Raw genomic sequence first — 18,181 nt, 5'->3', positions numbered from 1 at the left:
AAAATCGCATACTCTGTTTGAAATCAGTGTAATCAGTGATCTTAGAATGCTTCACAAATTATAAGGCAAAACTTGTATTTAAGAATTTTCCACTCAAATAATTGCAGAAGGCTAAAAGTCCTGTTACAAATGTATATATTGTCAATCACACACCTGCAGATATGTTGTGTTTTAATTTCAAGTTTTGCAAGTGACTGATAATCATTATTTGGACACAAATGACGTAAAGCTTTAAGCATGTGTTAAGAGTTTTCTGTTACTTGTGCAGGCTTCAAGGAGGATATTAATTGGAAAGACAATTTCATTTAGAGATAATGTATTTTATATCTTGGTCATAAAATGGATTCTATTGTGGCAAAGCTGTGAAGCAAATGTTAAAAACTGAACTTAGTTTAACCATTCTTCAGCTATCTATACTTCAGTTTCTTACATGGATTTGTTCTAAACAGTAAATTTTTAGGGATATTCTGGATTGTTTTGAATGGAATTGTTCAAATTTTCTTGCAGTACATGTGAACAGGCATATATAAGCACAGGTCAAAAACCTCCTTTTTCTTTCTTTGATATTATTTTGGCTGTTCTATTCAATATTCCATTTAAGATAGACATTATTAAGGTGGTGAATAGTTCTGTGCAGTGATATGCTCAGCAGTAACCTTTACTCATAATGTGATATTGTCTGTATGTCTTATTTTGTTCAGCTTTCTCTGGCACTGATGAAGCCTAAGGCTGCTGTTTCTTTGAGTTGCTGATAATTTTTTATCTGATTAACTGACACATTTAGTTGAAATCAGACACAGCCCTTAGGCTGGGCATGGATTTAATTTAAAAAGTATCAAAGGTTTGCACTGTGTGCTGTTTAATCATCATGTTTATCAGGCAAAGAAAAATTACCGGAAGGACCATAGGGAGAGGGTTATCTTAAGGAGCAGTAACTTGGGAAATTGAAAATAACTCCAAGGTAATTTACAGCTAACTTTTACATTCATTACTATAACATTTCCCACTAATAATTACAGTGCATGTAAAATACTAATTAAATTGAAAACATTAGCACTAATTTTATTTTTGCTGAACTCTTAGAGGGTCAGGTAAAGACATTAAAATGTGAAATTAAAGAAAACCTCTGTACTAATATTACTGCAATGAATATTTTACTTACTAGTAGAATACTTCTACCAGTATTGTATGCTACAATGCATATGTAGACGTTTCCTCAAATTATCCTTAATTGTCACTATCCTTAATGGAATTTCAGTCACTGAAATAAAAAATAAAAAACCAACCAAAATTGAAATTGGAGTGTGCTAGCATAAATTACTCGTACATTTCAGTTTATATTTTACTTCAGCTGTGAACCAGTATGTCAGTATTGTACATGGGTATTACAGAGCCACACCTTAAGAACAGCGTAACAGCGGGTAATACTGATGGCACTGATGTTTCAGAGCTTTCATGAAAATGTTTAATTTTTTTATACTATTTTCTGATAGAAAATAAAGCTAAAACTAATTTATATTTATACAAAGAGAGCAGCAATTTTGAATTGTGTTAATCATTAAACTGTTTAAAAATATGTTTAAAACTATGAAGCTTTAAATACATTGTACATTACAGTACAGGTACAGTTGCAAAGATTGATTTGCTGTTCTAACACAATCTTTCATGATTATTCTTCAGGAATGTTATGAACAGGAATAACTTAATGGTTATAACAAGATATGTAATGATATGTGATTTCACTTACAGTTAAAACATGGCTAATAACTATCTTATGTACATAGAAAAGCTGTATACTGCTGCTAAAAAAAGACGTGTATTATTTAGATGCTTTTTAAAAGTTGATTTTTATACCTGCCATTTAAAATGAGAAATTTTGGTAGTTTTGAAAGGTAAAAATAAGCCATATGGAAAACAAAAAGTTGTTAGCATCTGTATACATCTATGTTTAGCATCTGTTTATATATATATTACATACTTGTGATGTAATACTTTATAACAAAGTATATATACTGAGTAGAAGTGCTTTCTGTTATTACTCAAATATTTCAGAGAAGCAATTTGTTTTTACTTTAGACTAATCTATTGCACTAGCGATGAATTAGTAAAGTTTTGCATAGTAAAAATAATCTCTTAAATTAACAGTACATATTTTCTTTAATAATAATAAAAAGACCCCAACCCAAGAAAAAAACCCAGCCTTCCGTATTAACTTTCCTTGAACATTTTTCTGTTCTCTGTTATTTTTTATATGATACAGCACCTAACATCTTTTCTCCAGAATTTTCCCGAGTTTGCTTCCTTGGCTTTTGAGTTCAGTGCAGTTCCCTGGTATTTAGCCTGCAGATGTCAGCCTGCTCTACCCATGCTGAGACTGCAGTTTTGTGAACCTGCTTTTTATGGCACCAAACCCGATCAGATTCCACATTAAAAGGTGAAATGTAGTACCCGACACCTGACTCCTTTGAACCTGGGATTGACTCTGCTAACCACGATCAGCTCTGAATGAAACAAAATCCTATCTATTTGCAAAATGTCCAGTAAGTCTTTCAATACCACAAAGTGATTCCAGTGAAGAACTAGTTTTTAGCTATTATTCTTTGCATGCGTCAAGTGCTGAGCTGAATACACTATGCGGCAAGACTTTATGTAAACTTTGTCCAGTTGAGGAATTTATGAAGGATGTTAGATGGTAGATTTTTTTTCTGTTCCATCTCATGCTGCATCCTTCTTCCCTTCAGATCTTCTTATTTCTTGCATTTGTGCCACTCCAACCTTGATTTGTTGAACCATACAGAATAGGAGGATTGAATTTATTCCATTTCATGGTATGTAAGTATATTAACTAGTTCTCCCACTTCAAAGCATGTATTAAGTATATTGATGTTTCTCCTTGTGGAAGCTGCTGTCTGGACAGTGATGGAAGTTTATGTTTGCTCTTTTACCATCAGAAGAATTAAATGGAAAGTGATGGTGATGAATAGCTCCCTGTCAAAAGTCTTTAAACGTGAACGCTAACCACAACTGAAAAATGACATAATGTACTGCCATTTCAAAAGATGATTAAAACTTATGTATTATCAAAGGAAATAAGCTAGAATAAGTGCAGAACATCTTGTATATGTTCTTTAAATCAGATTTAATGTAGCTTGTAAGCAAGCAGGCAATGACAGTCTTGTCTTCTTTTGTTACTAACTTCCATATATAGTATACATATGTGCATAGAAACACATGTGTGTCTTTATATACGCAGACATACGTATTTATGTGTTTGTGTGTGTGTGTATATTTACATATGCATTCACACACATGCGCATCCACCTTCCAAATCTGTTATAAGCCTGTACGATTGAAAAAAAACAACCCACCTCCGAAACAAAATAGGGAAAATTGTGTATGATATGTATATTTATGTAGCCATGGAGGTTAATCTAGTTGTGAGACAGCAGTTGTATGGCCTTGTGTTTGTTTGTATCAGATACTTCAAAAACACTTGCTGAACTTAGTTGATCGGATAGTTTGCTGCTGATAATTTAGAACTGAACAATGAAAGTTGTTATTGAATGGTCTTTAGTTTCTGGTTATCCAGAACATCAGAGCACACATTTTTTTAAGGAAAAACTAGATAGAAAAAACTCTGTGATAGAGCATTGGTGAGAACTTCCCTCAAGTGTTTGGAAAGCATATACTGAATATCATCTCCTAAATACAGTTCTCTATCCAAACGCTATGGCTGAACATGTAATTTATGTGTAACTTATTTTTGACAGAAATAGTCAGGAAAAGCCCTGAGTATTTCAACTGAACTTGTTAGCAAAAAAAAAAAAAAAAAAAAAAAAAGAAAAAAAAAATCTTAGTCTATATAAGAATTAGTGGCAATACAGTTTTATACTGGAAAAGTTTGTAACCTTAACTGTTCAAAACTTCAGTAAGAATAAAAATTCAGAATAATTTTAAATCTTATTATATTTATTTTCCTTCCCAGCATAATGATGCTATACACAATAGACAGATGCATAAAAATAAAACAATACTGTAAGTAATGGCAAAGTTGGGAACTTGCTTAATTGGTGAGCTCCAAGCTGTTCTGCTTTTTAAAATTATTGCTGCTGCTAATATACAGTAAAAGCTTAAAAATATATGTGTTAAAACAGTATTTTTAAATTGATACTTCTGATGCCAAGTCCTTACACAGAAGTAATTTCCAAGTGTGGTCACCACTCTTTATTGTCTGTGAGACCATAAGATCTTAGAGTTTAGTTCCACGGTAGTGACTACTGTTTGCCAAAGGGTAAAATTCTGAGCCCCAAGATAGGAAATCCAGGAGCAGTGCAGGCATTACTTGCATTGCTACATTCTGTTTCCAAACGTTCAGCTATGTCTCAGTCTTTGAATTTGTGGCAGGGAAGAGTTTCTTTTTTAAAAGGAATATTTTAAAAATGCAGTTATTTTTAATTATTTATTATTAACAGAACCATTTTTCCTTTAAAAATGATCTATTAGTCAAAGATATTGCACATCTCATTCTTAGAAGGACTTTAGACAAATTACTTGAACATATCCTCTCTACACTTTTGCACGAGTAGTAAGTCTGATAGATTATTTTCTACCAGTTCTTTCAGAAATACCTCACTCTTAAAATCATTAGTGCATTTTTATAGCTGATCTTGTGGATGGATCTGCTATCAGAAAACTACTGTAGTATTGAAATTAAGTGATGTGATTTGATTCCTTTGACTCCTGTTATTCTTCCAGTAGATGGTAGTACTAATTGCAGCTGTGAAGGCAGTTTGAGAGTTGACATTTGGATGGATTAGACTACAGTGCTTATCTTTGCATCACAGTTAAGTGAGGATTGTGAGAAAATTCAAAATTATTTTCTGGATGTTAGCAGTTAAGAACTGTGCTTTGCAAGAATGTATCTTCTGTATCTTCCAACTGCAAAAAAGAGAACTATCAAGTGACTGTAGGAATGGATGAAATATATAATAAACACATGTTGTTAAGTACAGTCAAAAGTAGTTACTGTGTGACCATAAAAGATTTTTTTTTTCACCTGGCAAAGTCCTGTAAATCAGCGCAAGCAGAACTTCATAGTAAAATCTTACTGAAATCAAAAGGAATGATCACAGTCGTACCATTAAGCATGTCTTGATGCCAACGTATTGTGATGGATTCAGCCACAAAGGTCAACTGTACTGTTACTGTGTATGTGTTCAGTCTTAAAAATTGTAGAGGGTTTGGTGGTTGGCATTCTTTCAGTGATTTTCTGTTGCACATGGTTCTTCATAAGAACAAATTGATTTGTGTCTTAATGGAATCTGAAAAAATTAAAGATTGGGTTAGAGTCAGCTCAGTTTAGTAGAATGTAATGCTAATGTATTCACCTGTTGTTAATTTAAATAAAGTAAAACAATTCTGGTAATCTCAGTAAGCAGAAAATCTAAGTCTTTCTTACTTTACTTTTTAACTTTTAAGTAAGTCTTGAGTTTTGTCTTTTGCTGAGATTTTGCTTTTTTTTATTGTGGTCATTGAACCTAGTGTGTTCCATGAAGTAATAAGTACTGTTTGAACAGATTTCTAGCGTAGCTGTAATGCCTCATTGGCAGCTAGCTGCAGAAACCCTGCATACATCCCATAGTTCTTGATCTATTAAGTGTGGTCTATCATTTGTATTGTTATGCTACCTTGAATGTAGAAGTAGTAATGAAAAAGCATTTGAACATTCAGTATCTCTGACACTGGAAGGCTATGGAGGCGATTGTAGAAGTTCTTTGTGGTTTTGGTTTTCTTGTTCCTTGGATCATAGGCTAAATCTGCTTTACTCATCCCTTGCCACTGGCCCTGAGTTTCCCCATCTGCTTTATGATCGTATAAATGTAGGTGCTTTTCTGCAGTGTTATTCCGGATTTGTCCTTCCCTATTCCTTCCCATAGTTGAATACTTCTCTCCCTATAAAGGCGTTCAGGATTATTACTGTGTATCATCCTAGTCTCTGGTGGTCTAGACATAGGTCACAGCAGGAGTCACAAGTTTGTTTGCAAAAGTGAGAAGCCTCAGCCATTCTGATTCTGTGATTCCATTAGCAATATATTATACTGTGTTGAGCAGAAAGGAATACAATCTGCTTCATTCCTTCACACAGAAAGGTGTGGGGTGACTTGGAAACATGGGCAGTTAATATTTAATGTATTATTTAATAATACTGGTTCATGATGTCAGATCCTGTGCATGGACCACTTAGTGATTTTTTTTTTTTTTTTTTTTTTTTTTGTGATATCCTTTGAGGTTATGTTGCCTGTGATTAACTGTTCACATAAGCAGAAATACAGGTAATGTTTCTGGACATGTTGGATGATGTCTAAACATTGTGATGGAGCACATTTTGAAGGAATTGTTGGTGTTATTTCTACATAAAAATACAAACAAACAATACTTAGCTGTCATGTTTTCCAAGACTTACGTGACTGAAACTTTATAATCTTTCTAAAGAGAAATACGAAGAATGCAACTTAAGTGCAATTGTAGCAGTGCAGGTAAACTGCATATCAAAATTATAAGGATATAAGGATATAAAGCTATAAGAAAAGCATTTCAGGTGTGCTTGAAGATCCAACAAAGCTTCATGAATAATTTTATCAAATTTATTTAGAGAAAACTCTGCTTACATAACTGTGTTAACTTTTTAAGAAATATCATTCTAGATGGGTGAGTTCAGTAGATTAAAATGTCTGTGATTTATCTTTATTCTGAAAAAAAGCTTTGAAATGTTGCACAGAAAGCTCAAAGAGAAGCAGAAGCAATATTATCTGGATAATAGCAATAATAATGATAATGCTGGCAACAGATAATGAACAAGTGACTGATAAGCTAAAGTTAATTTTTATCAGTACTGTTACTTCTGGACATGTGAGAAGCATCAACATGAATCCTGTATGATTTGGTATTAAGCTTCATATTAAATTATGTATTCATTAATGAAGTGTAGAAGTACATACATTGAACAGTGATATAATTTTCAGATTACTGTAGCTAGGAATTTTGATAAATACAGTGATTCTTTAACAGAAGTATAGATGGGTATGAATAACTTGGGAATTTGGTTGGACAAATATGAGGTGACAATTAATATAAAGAAGATAACATAACAGATTGAGGAAAGAATATCACAGACAGACATAAACCAGGATTTTTTCCCTACAGTATAATTATGAATAAAACACCTTCCATATCATTTGATAAAAACCTGAAAAATAATATTAAATTCAGTACCATGTCAGGCAAAGGCTTATTTGATTTTTAAATTCATATCTAGGTTGATATTATTGAAAATTTTGTGATAAAATCTTGCTGCAAACTTCACAGGATTGCTGTCTAACTGAGCAGGTCTAGAAAGTAAGTCATGCTGTGTAGTTATGATCGACCTTGGTTAAAAAAAGGAAAAGTCTAGATGCAGCAAGTGTTAGGAAATACATTAAATTCAACATGCTGGTTCAGACTCAAGCAAGAATTCATGAAATATAAGTATGTGCATTTTAAAATGTTACATTCTCATTGTGCCTACAAGAAAAAGTAAGTGCTTTTGGCTTAGGTAATTGAAATGAAATAGAGAAAATGGCTTGGAAAACATTATTTTGTAGCAGAATTTTCAAAAGGTGACATTGAGTAAGTTGCCCAAGAGTTGTCTTGTTCTGGTGTTAGGATAAAAAGGGTAATCTCACACCCTGTTGTGCTGCATATTGTGACAAATGCTAGCAGTTTAATTAGTAGTCATGATTGATTGTTGCTGATATTTACTTGTAGGTAAGGTAGCTAACAACTCAGTTATAGTGAAGAACTGGAAGTAATTTTCAGGAGGATGTCCGGAAAACTTTTGGATAAGCTCTTAAATCTGGTACTTTCACTGGTTATTACTTCTGTAGAATGGTACTTGAGTTGATTACTGTGTTAGAGTAATAACCACTTAGGAGGTCAGCTGTGCTGCTCTCTTCTATGCAAGATCTGCATTCCAGCCCATTCAGTTCTGTGTACTGGACACAGGGAAGAGGATTTATTCTTGGTTGATTCTGCTAGTAGAAGTACTGGACCTCTATTGCTTATATGCTATATATGCTATATATATTAGTCAGCATACGCTGCTGTCATTAATATTCCATATCTTTCTTCAGGACAAAGAAGGCGTGGAGGGTGTATCTGTGGGAGCGATTCTTTCTGACTACCAGAGAGTTCGAGTTGAAGATGTGTAAGAAATTAACCTTTATTAATATACACATTCTGGAAAATACTTTACTTGTTTGTTTTCTAACTCAAATTCTGGAGCAGAGACAGTTGCTTGATTTCTCATGTTCTGTGATACCCAATTCATTCAATTTGTTAATATAAGGTGGTTTAGTTATTTGGGGTTTTTTGTCCCGTGGAACCATTACTAAAAATCCAATAGAGACTATACTGAATTTTTGGATTGCTCTTCAGGTCTCTTATGGATCTGTGGAAAGTATACAGGGTTTTAATATGAGAGTAGGTTCAGAACTTTGATTTCAACAGAAAGCTCACTGAGTTCCATTGACTACAGTGTGGTAGTCAAGTATCTCTATTTTCAACAGTTTTAATATAGAGGAACATCCTGTGACTGGTCATGAATTAAATGCAAGAGAATCCTCATGTGCCTGTCTTTCCTGACCTCCTTAAAATCTAATATCTGTTATCATTAATCAGGAGCTCTCATTTGTCATTTCTAGAGTGCACACTCTTTAAGTCTAGATAGATCATGATACTTTTAAGAGTCTTATTTTTTTAAAAAGGATTATGTAATGGGAAGTGCATGTATTATATAGACCAAGATTTGATTAGGGTCTGGAAAAAAAAATTCACTATGTATGTCCAATGAAATGCAAAAATACGTTGTGTTAAAAATTAATTATGATTTCATGAGTTCTTTAGTTATTTGCTGATAATAACAGCAGATATCTGGAAACCTTTATGAATGGTAAAATGGTGAAGTTAATGCTGTGCCAACTTGATTCACATCAGCAAGTTATACAGCATGGGTGTTTTCTTTACACTTCACATAGGTAAATTACAGTCAGAAATAGCTCCTTTCTTTTTCATTTCCCTTACACTTAAAACACTTTAATGACTGCTTGATCATGATACTAGATATTTTTGAAAATATTGCTTTTGTTGATTATGAGTTTCAGATCTTTTACCACAGCCAAAAGATTGACATGACATCACAATGTTCCTAACAGACCTGACTAATTCCAAGGTTGCTCAGTGGTAAAAAAAAAAAAAATTACATTTATCTGTAGATTTACCCCTTGCAATAAAATTGTTTCACATAAACCATACGGTTACTTGGATTCAGCTAATTTGTTAGCTGAAGTTAGGCACTTACAGGAACTAATTCACATTCAGAGTTGCTAAATGTTTCTGTTAATTTCACAACTTAGTGCTCTGTTATAATATATAAAAGTAATAACAAAACCAATCAGATTATATGGGTGCTAACTGTGGATTTACATGTCAGTATAAAACATCCATTTTACTGTGAAGTCTTGACACTAATACTAGTGGGTCTATCTAAGATACAGAATAAAGCCCATATATTAGATAAACAATGATAATTGACAAATAAAGGTAATTTTTGAGTGCTCTGAGCTGGTCACATAGTGAAATTTTTAACTTTTTCAGGAACTAGACATTGCACATTTTATCACCAACTGATGGTGCAATTTGCAGAAGAGTTACCTACCAACAGTGCAAATTAGTGATTCTCTAATTTGATAAAGAATCAAATGCTGTGAATCAAATGCTGACTAAATATAGTATGTATCAAAACAATTAAATTTACATTAACAAGTTGTTAATTTGTGTGACAAGCTGAGTATATTTTCCCGATTTATTCTTTTTCTTGGGTGTTGATACAAATTACAGTTTTCCTGAGTGCATTCAGCACATTGCACTAGTGACGCGAGCCACATTTATCACAGAGTGGTATCTCTTGCCTTAACTGTGTTCATAAAAAGTGATCACGTCCTAAGATATTAACTGGTTTGTATTCCTAAAAGTTTAGAAATGCATTTTTTCATGATTGTTCTTATGTTCCCATGCAAATCTGTTTACGTCAGTGAGTTACATCTTACTTAAATAGATGAATTATTTTCAGTAGTGGTTTATTTCATTTTTCTTAATATTAAACAATGTATATACTGAAATCTGGGAATAGTAAAGTATAGTAATTGAAACTGTAGAAGGAAAATTATTTAAAGTTAGGAAATGAGAGAAATTAGTTTTCTTTAATATTACATGAACGATACTGCATAAAAGCATAATGCTTGGCTTTATCCAATTTTTCATTTTTTTTTAAGATGCAGAAGGCTTAATCTTCAGCCTTTAGCTTACCTTTGGCGTCGGAACCAGGAAATACTGCTTAAAGAAATGATATCATCTAACATTCAAGCCATAATCATAAAAGTGGCAGCTTTTGGTACGTATTCAGATTCTGAGCAATGTAGTCTAGTGAAACTTCCCATGGAAAAATTCACAACATAACAAAAAAAGATATTTTTTTTCCTATATTTCAGGATATGAAATGTTAGTATAAAGATTTTTTTTTCAAAATCATGTCATTGAATAACAGTCATGATGTTTGAGTAATTAATTTACCTGTGTGTAATTCATTCTTAGAAGAGACATGGAAAAGCTGAAAAGTAATTCTTCCTAGCATAGTCATTAAATCTCTTTTGTAATTTTTTTGTTCTGTTTTGGTTTTGAGTTGCAGTAAAGATGCATGCATAATTCAGTGGTTCACAGTACTGTCATTTATAGATGATGCAGGCTGGTGGCTAGACAATATTATAAAGCAACCGTAAAGGTTTTAATAGAAATACAGCAAATTAACATCAAACAAGATGTAATTAGAAGAGGCCAAAACATTTTGTGTAACAACAGTCTTTGAGTTGGTAAGCATATAGCAAATAGAAATAGTTCATCACTGCCTTCAGAAAAATGGTATTTGCAGTGCAGTAGTTTAGTATGCCAGCAAATCAACCTGTCTTTTCATTGTCAAATATGTAAAATAAGGTTTGTATAATGAAGCAAATAAATATGAAAGATAACGTATTTTTTTATTGTTTGCATGTAAAAATAAGGTTTAATGAAGTTTTATAGGAAGGCTTATTGAATGACATGCTCTATAAACCGAAGAAGCACATGAAAAACATAACGGTACTAGATTCATTTCAGGCCTCTATGCAGTTTTTCATTTAGGAGTATCAAATGAGGTCTTAAGTATAAAGTGTGACCAAAGAATCTTTTCATTTTGGGTAACTATAGATTTGTGGTACCTTATACCAACAAATGGCTAGTATAATACAAGAGCATTGGTGGCGTCAGCAGTTAAAGATGTTAAAAATAGTGTTGTATAATTAGAAGTCTGATGGCTGGTTTATTTGGGCAACTTTCACATCAACTCCTAATGTCTGTCTTCTTTAAAGAATACTTTATAACAAAGTAATTTCCTCTTAAGTATTAACCAAGAATTGAATTATAATCTCTTTACACTGGATGAATTCCGTTACTTTTTTTTTTTTTTAATTAAATCTTTTTAAAAAAATATATTTATTCCTCTTTAGCTGGTATAGTTTCTAACTAGTTATTACATTACCACTACTATGGTCTCGCTGTATTGTTCTCTAGGATCTGCTAGGGCTGCTAGAGGGAACAACGATTAGAAATGCCACATTCCCTCATTCACTCACAGGTTACAAGCAATGTAATTTAATAACATTTTCCTGAATTTTGGAAGGCAAGTTACAAATATATAGGAGTTGAATGATGTGTTTTCTGCTATAAAATGCTTCTTTTTAAAATTGGAAAAAAAATAAAAATTAAAGGAATAGTTTTCAGACCATGTAAAGTACTTTTTCGTATTTATGTTATTTTTCCATTAAATACAATGCTTTCGTTGCTTGTGCTGATATGAAGAAAAAATAAAGTCCACAAAGAATATATGACATGCTTTTCCACATCAGAATTATTTTTTAAAGAAAAGATTATTTAAATAATAGATAAAACTATTTCAGAAGTAGATGTCATTGATGACCTGTCTTATGCCTGCAGCAAGATAAGCTTGTCTTTTGTATGCTACAGTCTAAAAAAAAACCTTAAAATGCACTAGTTAGTGCACAAAGAGTGCTTTGTGGGCTATTCATTGAAGGAGCGAATACCATAAATACTTGTAGATAGCAATTAGATAGAAAATCACTTCAAGGTTCTTTTTTTTTTCCCCCCCCTTTTTATTTTTTTGGCTACAGGTAAAAGAAAGATCTTATCAGAGTCAATTTCTCACCTGCCTCAGGCAGACGTAATTAGATGTAAGCAAATTTAATGGAGCTTTTGTGCTCCAGGGCCATCCTGTAATGCTTTAATAATTGCATGCCTTATTAAAGTGGATTTAAGGTATGAAGGCTGTTTAACATATCAAGTGGCAAAGAAGATAAGATACAGTTTAACTTTTTGCCTCTTAGATTAATAATCAAAGCTAAACTGCAATGAAAATATTTAAAATAGCAGATTTAAGAATCTGAAGGATAATGCATTAGATGGTACATTGTACAGATATTAATGCAAGAAGCAAATCTGTAACCTGAGCTTGACATTCATCAGCGCTGGCATACTTGTACACCCATCTTGTCCTGTTTTCCATTAACTCAGTGCTGGTATTGACAAGGTAAAAGCCTGTCGTTTTATGTAGAAAACACATAATTATGCAAGTAAATGAGCATTAGTTTAATACATTTCCCTAAATCCACTATTACAAATTAATACCATAAATTTTGCCGGTGGCAAGAGTTTTCTATCTCAGAGTACTGTGCTTTTCCAGATGGGATACCAATTGCTCTCACTTACATGCAAAAGAAATATTGTTAGCAAGCCTCCTTCCCATGCCTTCTGTTGATCTATAAGTAGATCAGCTTTCTTTCCTTTAGAGTGTATTTCAGAAGCTTTAATGATGACAGAAGAACATTCTATGATCTAGCAGCAGACCTGAATTATTTTTTTTCTTAAAAAGGCTGCTTATGCATACTTGTCTTCAGTGTCATTTTCTTGCTGCTAAAGATACATGTATGATGCATGATACTTTTATATTTGAAATATACCCCTCTTCAGTGGAATTCCCAGAAAGTCAGAATGAAGGTACTCAGTAACAGGTAAAATAGAAGCAGCTGTTGATTGTTTTTAATGTATGTGTGCCTGAAATTCCAGTAATATCCATTGCTCCTATGAGACAGCGTAATATAGCACTGTGTATAATAAAGTGTGATGTAGCACAATAATAAGATGCAGGTTTGACATCCTTGCTTTCTGGACACATTTTATGGATTAAGATACTAATTAATTGGCAGAGTATGCATAGAACAGATTCAACTTTTAATCATGGTAACTTTATGTACTGGTCTTACCTGTGCCATGTTCTAAAGCAAATTGCTTCTAAATTACAAGGTGTAATACTCAGGTGAAGAGAGAGGAGGAGGAAGGTTACATTTGGAAGGAGTGTTTGGGTTCCTCACATTATAGTCCTCAGCAAAAATCAAGCATTGAGTTCTGTTTAGTTTTACTTTATTAAAATATAGCTAAATTTTGTTAAGAATTAACAATAAAACTGAAGTGCCACTATACATTTTAAAATATGACAAACTTCAGTTATCATATATATGAGTATATAGTTGAAATTGGTTTTATGTTATGCAGTTAACGTAGCTTGTCCTCAGTGATTCTAGGTTTTTTTGAAGTTTTAAAACTAGCGTTTACCTTTAGTGCACATTGTAGTTTGAGAAAATGTGTGTGTGTGATTACTGCTTCAATGTTTCAGTCAAAATCAGAATATAAACTCAAATTTCTGTCTTTTAGGGGATTAATATGCATTATTTACTTTATACATTGCAGCTTCTTCCCAGTTTGGTTGTAGTAAATTAATGATTTATTAATGAATTAAATACTGAAAAAACATGGTAATTATGAGATCAGATAATAGAAATACTAAGCTGCAAAAAAAAGCTCTTTAATGGTTAAATTGTGTTTCTAACTTCTAGCTGTTCTTTGGACCACAGGAGAGAAATGATACCGTAACACTGTTCAACTGTTGGGCAATAATAAAAGCAGAAAGTTTGTATCAGAGCTGATTAGCCGTGGTCCTCAGCCTACCTACAAAGTGGGACTCTTATGCCATGGCTCTATCATTTACCTTGTAGGTCTGGCTGCTGTGAGTGCTTCTAGACAACCTGTATGCTCAGCCATGGGTAGACTTGAAATCACAGAGGCTGAGAAAGCCAAGATGTTGAGGTGGTGTAGGCCCTAGACACTTACCCAGACTTTCCCACCAACAACACAGTAAGGAGGCCTTAGGGAGACATTGCCATCTCCTCTCTGTCAACAAATTCTAAAGTTCCTTCTCTAAAATGAGCTATCTAAACTATGTATATTTAACTCGAGTCTTCTTTGCTGCGAGAAGATCTTGATGCTTGTATCACAACATCAAGAAGATTGGTATATTCCTGGTGTACATAGAATCCTCTGAAAAGTTGATAGTGTAGGGACGTGTATGTTTTTGTATATGAGATTTTAATTCAGAGAAAGAGAGTGTTACTTCTCAGTATAATGAAATCAGTACCTAGAGCTTTTGTTTGTTATTTATACCTTACCACCTAGGTGTCTGCATTATCGTTTATTATTCGTTTGCCACTAGTGGACAAAAGTGAAATCCTGACTGACTGAAATTGATAGCCAGACTCCCGTTAATTTTCATGGAAGTAAGATTTACAAATAAAGTAGTACATTTAAAAAGAGCTAGCACCACACAGTTCCTGGTTAAGTTCCTGAGGGTGTACTTTGGTGTTACAGGTAAACTGGTCTGATAGTGAGTTGCTGCCACAAGATTGATCTTTCCTGCCCCCTTCTAGCTGACTTCCAAACCACAAGTCTCTACTTGCTTCTGCCTCTGTAAAATTCAGCGATTCTGTGGCTGCAGCTTGGTGATCCAGCAGAGAAGTGCTGCTTTTTAGTGTGTGCGGGGAACTTGCTGTGTAGATGCTATGGGCCACATAGAGGACAAAACTCTTTCAATGGAAAGCTTACTGTTAAATTGGGTTGTGTTGGCTGTAATGTCAGATCACATCCTGAAGTAAATTGGTGGTCATGTGAGTTCTGTTGGAGCACATTATCTGTGCAATGGAAGGAACAGTGTTCTTTTAATATATGTCTCTATTTTTTAATACTGAGCAATTTTCAGTAGTAACATGACACCGGTTGGAAGGAAGAGTGGGAAAGTGAATCTGCCTGAAAACAGAAAAGCAATTGAAAGTTGAGTGCAGTGCTTCTTAAGGACATGTCAGATACAGACAACATTGGAGAGAGATGGCTTTAAAGTGGAAAGATCTCTTTGCAATTTGGGGAGATCAGATCATCTAAAGAAAAAGTGAAATGGAAGCAGTGGGCTAAGAATGGACTATTAGGCATTTACCGTGACAAAGAAAAGGAAGTAAAGGTTCTAGTGAAGGAGACAGAAAAATAGTCAGAGAACTTTGAACTGAAAAATAATGGAAGAAAAAGAGATGTCAAAAGCAGAAATAATTTTAATAGAATGAAAATCAAGAGATAGAAGCAGTGTCTTGTTAATACTAGCATATTACTTGCTGCTCTTTAATGCTTGGTAAGATTTAAGTTCTGGATGCACATTCACTGTGCAGATCTCTGTGCTGAAACAGAGCATAAACTAAAACCTTTAAAGGCATATCTGTGTTGTGAGAACCAGAGATGCTTGCTTTCCAGGTCTTTCTGAGTTGAAGGTTTATGAGACTTCTTGTCTCAATCTGATCCTTTATTTCTGCTCTGGCCTTCGTCCTTCTGCAGGTGATCTACTGATCTCTCCTGTCAGAAGTCCCTGTTGATCCATTTGTGCACTGTGACTTTTTAAAGGTTTATAACATGTCTGCATGGGATGGATTTAATGAAAGTGACAATCTTTACCACTTGCATCATGACCCTTTCTCTACCACTGAATGAAATTTCAACCCTTTTCTTCAAATCTTAATAGCACTAGAACTGTTCAGGGCATGGAAATACCAGAATTCTTTAACAGGGACAAAACAGCACATCCTTTTATATCCACTACAGTGCTGGAATGGTTGAATCTTTGAATTGAATAGATTAATAAACAGTGCTCTAAAGTAATTCTACTCAAAACATTTCAGTATGCTAAAGTTAGAAACACTGAAAAGTTTTATATTGGGAAAGTCATACATATGTGGCTTTCTTACTATTACAAACCTGTAATAACTTTTTAAGTCTCTGAAGTCTGTTGAAAGTCCTGAGAGGAGGTTGACTTGGGCAGTATTTTCAAGGAGCTGAACCATTTGCTATATAGAGTTTTGGATTTGATTAAAAGCAGTTTGATGCTGTTACGAAACAATTCTTCAACAATCTCTTTTTAAACTGTGAACATCTTAGTGTTTTAAAAGTATCTGCGTGACAACATTGCCTTGTTATTTGATGAAACAATACAAAATTTCTTCAAAGACTTATTGAGGTTTCTGTTCCTGAAATGGCAGAGCTAAGTTGCTTTGAATCCTAGATGTAACTAGAACACAAATAACTTTGATGTTAAAAAAAAAACCAAACAAAACCACAAGAGATTACAGATAAAATAAACATTGCTAGTATGAAGAGTTTTAGAGCCCTTTACCTCTTAGAATTCTAAAATTTGATGACATCAGACTAACCTAGTTTAGAAAATATTTGACGAACTTCTAAGAAAGAAGATAAACTGTGATCCTAAAGAAACTCTACTGGAAGCATAAGCTAGAACCAATTTGGGAGTAAAATTTTATAACTTTACCACTTAGCTTGAAAAGAGTTACTATATCTTCAGATTCTATCCCTGTGCTATTCCCACCCTGGATAAATTACCCCATTAAAATAAATTTAAAAAAAAAAAAAAAACAGAAAAAAAAAAAAGAAAAAAAGGAAAAAGAAAAAAAAAAGAGGAAAAATAAGTAGGCACATAAGCAAGTTGCATGAATTTTGCTCTTTTATACAATATATTAGAAGTATGTTCCTCTCAAATGAAATCTTTTAGAGATGGAGTAATATCCAATTATTTATTGCACTTTCCTTCATTTTTATATGAAAATTAAGCAGCTTTTAATTTTATTTTTTTTATGTTTTGGAAAAAGATATTCAAGGAATCCGTCCAGTTCACCATTTTTATGCAGCCTTTTGTGTGTGACAGTTATGAGAAAGTTAAGAATCAACTATGAACCTGTCAAGTTATGCTACCAGACAAAAAGTTTACTTCCCAGCTCTTTGTGGAAATGAAAGCTAAAGGAATAATCTACCTTACGGCAATTTAAGGTATAGATTTTCAGTGCGTTAATATGTCTGTGGCAGGTGCAGTCCTATATCATGAAGGGTATCTGACATTCCGGCAGAGTAAAGCTGCTTTACCAACTAATACATTTGTGTATGGGCTTTTTCTGTGCTATTAGAAGCATACTCTTTGATTCTGTATTGTTTAAAGAATAGTGCTTGATCCTGCTCATGCAAATCAGTGATGTTGCTTCAAAAAGAAAGAAGACAAAGAAACATTTAAAGTAGAGGATTTTACCTTCAAAAATAGTCCTATTTTCTCTGTTTCAATTCTAAGATGAGTGGTTGCATCTATCCTTTATACTCTTGTCCTTTCTCTCCGTATTTCTGTACCTGAAGATTCCATCACATCCTTGTTAACCCTGTTTTCTTCCTGAAAAATAAATTGAAAATACAGTGGAAAAGGCTAGTTTTGGTTCCAGAAAACTTAAGTCTTTCATTCCCTCTTTTCTTACTTAAAGTTCTAAGTAATTCTTCTTTGGGTGAGCAGCTGACTAGGATCTTTCCAGAAACCTTGTTGTGCGTTATACTGCCCTCCATCATCAGAAGTTAAATCTTGGTCCCTGTCATGCCTAATGATGGGAGTTACTAGTTTTCTCAACAATACTTGTCAAGAAGTCAGGAAAAAGAAGGGAACTTTAAGTTGCTGTAACTTTAAAAGAAGTTCCAATTTTTTCTCCAGGAGTCTTTACTAAGTTGTACGTATATGAAATTTCAAGAAGGGTGATAATAGATAGTTATTTTCATATTTGTTTTT

At 33.4% G+C, this 18,181-nt stretch overlaps 1 protein-coding gene across 2 annotated transcripts in view; it reads left to right on the top strand.

Annotated features, from left to right (window-relative positions):
- The window catches only part of DPH6 (diphthamine biosynthesis 6), a 210,181-nt gene that overhangs the window by 41,358 nt on the left and 150,642 nt on the right, over positions 1-18,181 (top strand). Inside the window, exons 2-4 of one of the 2 annotated variants that reach the window (XM_056346647.1) lie at positions 2,742-2,828; positions 8,169-8,242; positions 10,368-10,486. In XM_056346647.1, the coding sequence (XP_056202622.1) occupies positions 2,826-2,828; positions 8,169-8,242; positions 10,368-10,486 (196 nt within the window). In that variant the 5' untranslated portion in view covers positions 2,742-2,825. The remainder of the gene's footprint in view (positions 1-2,741; positions 2,829-8,168; positions 8,243-10,367; positions 10,487-18,181) is intronic. The other variant, XM_056346646.1, reaches the window with a different exon arrangement.

This window comes from Falco biarmicus, chromosome 7 (assembly GCF_023638135.1).
Source record: "Falco biarmicus isolate bFalBia1 chromosome 7, bFalBia1.pri, whole genome shotgun sequence".
NCBI classification, from domain to species: domain Eukaryota; kingdom Metazoa; phylum Chordata; class Aves; order Falconiformes; family Falconidae; genus Falco; species Falco biarmicus.
Note: the sequence above shows the minus strand (reverse complement) of the source record. Positions and strands in the feature narration are given on the sequence as shown.